The sequence below is a fragment of the Gossypium hirsutum genome, chromosome A06 (assembly GCF_007990345.1).
Source record: "Gossypium hirsutum isolate 1008001.06 chromosome A06, Gossypium_hirsutum_v2.1, whole genome shotgun sequence".
NCBI classification, from domain to species: domain Eukaryota; kingdom Viridiplantae; phylum Streptophyta; class Magnoliopsida; order Malvales; family Malvaceae; genus Gossypium; species Gossypium hirsutum.
In genome coordinates this window covers 107,658,417-107,664,063 of record NC_053429.1, presented here as the reverse complement: position 1 = coordinate 107,664,063, position 5,647 = coordinate 107,658,417, and the positions used below count along the sequence as shown (strand labels likewise).

Here is a 5,647-nt window from a genome sequence, read left to right as displayed (position 1 = left end):
CAATAAAAAATTACTTCTTAATCCAAGGAGTAACTAAAGATAGGCAGATCTAATGAAGTATAAATTATTGAGTAATGAATGTAGGATTATTTAAGCTTATTTATCTACTGTGTATAATCCACCCAAACAGCCCTTCTAGACCTTCCATCCATTAAAATCTTGACCATCTTTGTGTTTTTGCCCTCATCCGCAACCTAAAAGTGCATGCAACTAGGCAAATTGTCAACCCCACAATCTCCAAATTCTTATTGGCTACTCATAACCCTCACTTGCCTAATTTTCATCTTATTTATAGTATTAAATAATCTTCTTCTCCTACAAGCACCATCATTTGCCCATGCTTTTAAACTCTTTAAGCCAATACTGAATGTTAGGTTTACACTTGCACACCTCCCTTTTCGTTTTTCACTAATCATAACACATTAGCTTCTTTATACAAAGAGAGTTTTATAAACCAGCTTTCCTCTCCATTTGCTCTAATGGCCACTCTTGAATAAGCCTTTCTTTATCTCCAGTTGCCGTGTTTATAAAAGCTTTTAAGTTCTTTTGCTGTATTGCTTGGAATTGATACATTGAAGATGCAAATTTCTGATCATATGCTAAGATCTTTTACCGTTACTGCATTAGCTTATGTTTTCCTTTTACCACTTGTTTCTTGCTCATCCCATGGAGAGATTATCAGCAATCACACCAGCATTAAGGAAAATTTGCATAAGGTAAGTCAATTGTTTGTAGTTCTCTTTCTTCTTTATGGATGCTGAGTAGTGAGCATATAGGAACATGCATGCAATATTATTTGTCTGCTATTATTAGGATTTGAATTTAACCAACAATATTGCAGACGAGTCCTCAAATGACATCTTATATCGCTGTTCATGGCCTTATCCTCTGGGTTTCCATGGGGTTCTTAATGCCTGTTGGTATACTTACTATTAGAATGGCCAACAAAGAGGAAGGTGGCAGAAGGGTTAAAGTTTTATTCTATCTTCATGCAATATTTCAGGTAATTATCTTATCTTCATCCCTTCAGCAACTATTTTATATATAATATGCTTTATTTCACCAATATTATAAACCTACGTTTCACTTTAATGATGCTGTCTAGTCCACCATTTTTAATTTCTTAAAACACCCCAAGGTTTTCCATTTACTGATATCTAAACTAACCTCAATCAGGTTTATCATGAAGACTTGAATAAGACGAAAGGGAGATCATCTACTTTAATTTTCCAAATACTTATATATGCTCATATCATGTTTTGGTTTGCTCAGATGTGTCTGCAATATTAAAGTGATTATTTAATTTTTTATTTACTGGAATCACTCACGAGTTAATAGTGTATTTTTTATTTTTTTTCTCACTCGACTATAAAAAACTATAAAAAATTATAAAATGATCACTTTAACTATTCCATTTTTTTTCTGTCACCAGCATGTTAACATCAATATGAAAACACCCAAAAATTCAATATAATAGGGTGACCAAAAAAAAATTACCAATAGTTAGGTGACTATTTTATAATTTTTTATAGTTAAGTGACCAAAAAAGAAATTTACAAATAGTTGGATGACTATTAATGTAATTTACTCATTTTTAAATATCTTTTAAAAAACAAAATTCAGAGTTACTAACCTAAAAAAACACTTTCACAAATTCAACTCAATAAATTTTTAAAAATTTTACTCCTTTTATTAATAATAATAATTTTTTTTCAAAAATTCATTTTATATTATATATTTTATTTATCCATACAGTGGGCGTCGCAGGACTAAACTAATTAAGGGTCCAAATTGCTTTAAAGCTATAGTTTTTCAGAAAGCCAGCTGTTGTTCTTATGATTACTATTGGGGGTTTCCATTTGGCAGACACTTGCAGTGCTGCTTGTAACTGTTGGAGCTGTAATGTCCATAAAGAACTTTGAGAATTCATTCAACAACCACCACCAAAGACTAGGTCTGGCTCTTTATGTTGCCATTTGGATGCAAGCTTTGATTGGAATATTCAGGCCTCCTAGGTAACCATCAATTCAATTTCTTTTAAGAAAAATATTAAATAAATTCATTGTCCATTTTTATTTTTCTTTTCCTACAGAGGAAACAAAAGAAGAAGTACATGGTACTTGACACATTGGATTCTTGGAACAGTGATATCAATGGTGGGGATCATTAACATCTACACAGGTCTAGAAGCCTACCATAAGAAAACATCAAAAAGTACAGGAATTTGGACCATACTTTTCACAGCTCAAGTCTCATTCATTGCTTTGTTTTACCTCTTCCAAGACAAATGGGAGCATATACAAAAGCAAGCCTCCCTCCCACCCCTACCCTCTGATCAAGAGAATGTAATTGTAGTCACTCAAAGGGTTAACCAAAAGGTGATGTTGCCTCAACCATGTGCCAAACGTAATGCACTTACCAATTTGTTTGACTAACTTTGGATTCTTTTAATGCGTTTCAAACTCCCCTCTGTGTCTATCTAAGTAGTCAAAAAGTTTTCATACTCTACTTTTTGATGCCTTTGATGCTGATAGAGAAAAGCAAACACACACTCCTTGATGAACAGTTTTGATGGAGTGTATATGCTTCAAAAAGTAGAGTATGATCAGAAACTTTATCTTCTTTATATCATAGATATTCACTTTTGTTGTGGTGAAAATTTGGATTCCTGAGTTGGGGTTTATAAGAAAAATGAAAACAAAAAATGGAAATGGTATATATATAGTGTGATTATGTTTGAGAAATGTAATTAACTTTTGTAAATTTGTTATACATGGATGCTGATGGATGTAGGTGTGAATTATAAACTTTCACTAGTTTATAAATTTACGATGGATCAGTAGATTAGGTATAGGAATTTATTCTAACTATCAACAAATTCTTAAAGTTTTAAGCGGGATGGGATTGTGATTCTTTCTACTTCTTAAGGTATAATGACAAATCGAGATAATTGACTAGAAGGAATCAGTAGAGAAATTTTGTATTATATGATGGAAAGTATAGATTGTAAATTAATATGAGCACTATTCAAATTAGAAGTGGTGATTTATCATCTTACAAATTTAATTATTCATAAGCATTTTTCAAATTAAAAGTGATGATTTATCATCTAATGAATACATTTCCATGAGACATGTTTCTCCGAAGGAGTATGTCCAATATGAAGGGTTGTGGCTCTTTAAATTGTATTCATTTATTGCATATAAATAAAGGCATTATGGTGCTCACAAATATACAATTACAATCAACTTTATTTTCAAAAACTAGAGTAACAGTTAGGGAATTCCTTGATTTTGCTAATAAAAGGAAATTCAAACCTTCATTGTATCCCGAGAGGACCTTTGTCTTAACCTTCTAGCAACTTTGTGTAGGGGAAATAGTTCTCTTTGGAAAACGTCATTCGTGCCTCGAAGTCTACTGTTTATTTTCATACAAGTCTCCGGTTCTATCGTCTCCACTAAAATATCCAACAATCAAAGAGAACTATTTTTTGAGATGGCGACGGAGGCTAACACTGCATTCAAAGTGATGAACCAAGAGTTTATGAAACTTGACCGGTTTGATGGTTCAAACTTCAATCATTGGAAGGACAAAATGTTGTTCCTTCTTACTGTCTTAAATGTGGCATACGTTCTGGATCCAACCTACAACCTGTAAAGGATCTCGCCCCCAATGCAAACTCCGAGAAAATTGCGAAAGCGGATGAACTCAAGAAGAAGCACAGAGAAGACAATTTCACATGTCGAGGACATATCTTCAACACCTTGTCTAATTGATTGTATGATCTTTACATGTCAATGAAATTCCCGGTGGAAATATGGAAAGCTCTTGAAGAGAAATACAACACTGAGCTACAACGTACTGATAAATTTTTAATGATGAAGTATTTCGAATTCAAAACGATCGATAGTATCCCGATCATGAATCAAGTCCATGAATTACAAGTCCTTGTAAGCAAGCTTCGTGACTTGAAAGTTGTTATTCCGGAATTGTTACAAGTTGGGCCTATCATCTCGAAGTTTCCCTTATCTTGGAACAATTATCAGTAGAAACTTCTACATATGGTAGAGGACTTCATTGTGGAGAAAATACTTAGGCATTTACGTATTGAAGAGGAAACTCGGAAGCGTGATGCAGTGTATCTTCCCTAAAGTTCTAAAGTGAACCATGTGAACGAGTCCAAGAACTCTCGAAATGGTAAGCGAAAAGCCACATCCGAGACCAAGGATGTACAAGACAAGAAGAAAAAAGCTCACAATTGTTATAATTACAATAAGAAATGACACTATATTAAGGATTGCAGACTTATCAAAAAGAAGCAAGATGCCACAACTTCCAAAGCCAATATGGTGGAGGGCATGGACTTAGTGGCCATGGTTACGGAAGGGATAAAAAATTTGGAGATTGGTATGATTACTGAACTCAACATAGCCATGATTGATAAGTCCTGTAATAATGGCTCGACTCTGGATCTACTATCCATGTGTGTAATGACCGACTACAATTCAAGAGTTATGAACGAATGACAAATCGTAAAGTGATTATAGGCAACTATCAATCGGTTAAGGTGCTTGGTCAAGGGACAGTGGAAAAGAATTTAGTGTCTGCAAGTATTCTATGTAATAAGGGGTTCAAAATTATCTTGGAATCTGGTAAGTTTGTCTTGCTTAAGGGTGATATATGTAGGAAAAAGATATTGTAACGAGGGTATGTTGAGCATTGATATGAATAAAGTTAATTATTCTGCTTATATTGTTGAATCTTATCTGTTGTGGCATGCACGTTTAGCACATTTTAATTTTAAAACTTTACAATATATGCAAAAGAATGGTTATATAAGTCTAAGTAATGATGAGTTTGAGGATAAATGTGAAATTTGTATTCAATCAAAAATTACCAAGAAGCCGTTTCCTAATAAGTGTGAAAGGAATTCACAACTGTTAGATTGAATTTATTTGGATGTTTGTGAATTAAATGGAACACTAACAAGAGGTGGAAAATGATATTTTATCACTTTTATAGATGACTTCTCTAGATTTACTTATGTGTATCCCATGAGAAGTAAATACGAGGCTTTTGATATGTTTAAACATTTTAAAAATGAGGTTAATAATTCGTTTAGTAAGAAAATCAAAGTGCTCCGTAGTGATAGAGGTGGTGAATATTTTTCAAATAAATTTAATATATTTTGTGAGGAACAAGGTGTGGTACATGAGTGTTCCACACCTTATACTCCGCAACAAAATGGTTGGGCGGAAAGAAAGAACCGTACTTTAGTAGATATTGTTAACTCAATGTTGTTAAATGCTAAACTTCCATATAATCTATTAGGTGAAGCATTATTGACTGCGTGTTATATTCTTAATAGAATACCATTAAGAAAATTCAAAGTATCTCAATACAAGTTATGGAATGGTCGGATGCCAAACTTAGATTATTTCAAAATGTGGGGGTGTTTGGCTTACTATAGAGTTCCCGACCAACAGAGAACAAAGTTAGGTCCAAGAACAGTCAATGGTGCATTTGTTGGATATGCTCAACATTCTAAGGCTTATCGTGTTCTTGACTTAGTGTCAAATATGATAATTGAAACAAGAGATGTTGTATTCATTGAAAATAAGGTTTCCAATGATTCAACAAGTTCGAA

The 5,647-nt window shown here is 33.3% G+C and overlaps 1 protein-coding gene across 3 annotated transcripts; it reads left to right on the top strand.

The window, feature by feature from the left end:
- Positions 1 to 251: 251 nt before the first annotated feature.
- Positions 252 to 4,705, top strand: LOC107961794 (cytochrome b561 domain-containing protein At4g18260). Of its 3 annotated transcripts, XM_016897930.2 has the most exons (5): positions 259 to 716; positions 842 to 1,003; positions 1,867 to 2,015; positions 2,093 to 2,378; positions 3,372 to 4,705. In XM_016897930.2, the coding sequence occupies exons 1-5, from the start codon at positions 579 to 581 to the stop codon at positions 3,378 to 3,380; spliced, it is 744 nt and encodes a 247-aa protein (XP_016753419.1). In that variant the 5' UTR covers positions 259 to 578; the 3' UTR covers positions 3,381 to 4,705. The 3 variants fall into 3 exon arrangements, with proteins under 3 accessions (XP_016753420.1, XP_016753419.1, XP_016753418.1); XM_016897931.2 differs by lacking the exon at positions 3,372 to 4,705 and having other exon boundaries at positions 252 to 716; positions 2,146 to 2,332; XM_016897929.2 differs by lacking the exon at positions 3,372 to 4,705 and having other exon boundaries at positions 262 to 716; positions 2,093 to 2,763.
- The last annotated feature ends 942 nt before the right edge of the window (positions 4,706 to 5,647 follow it).

Excerpts from the sequence above, each read along its gene's own strand:
- LOC107961794 (XM_016897929.2), top strand. The coding sequence starts at position 579 with ATGCAAATTTCTGATCATATGCTAAGATCTTTTACCGTTACTGCATTA. Across the intron at positions 1,004-1,866 it reads ATCTTCATGCAATATTTCAG|ACACTTGCAGTGCTGCTTGT; the intron begins GTAATTATCTTA and ends TCCATTTGGCAG. Across the intron at positions 2,016-2,092 it reads GGAATATTCAGGCCTCCTAG|AGGAAACAAAAGAAGAAGTA; the intron begins GTAACCATCAAT and ends CTTTTCCTACAG.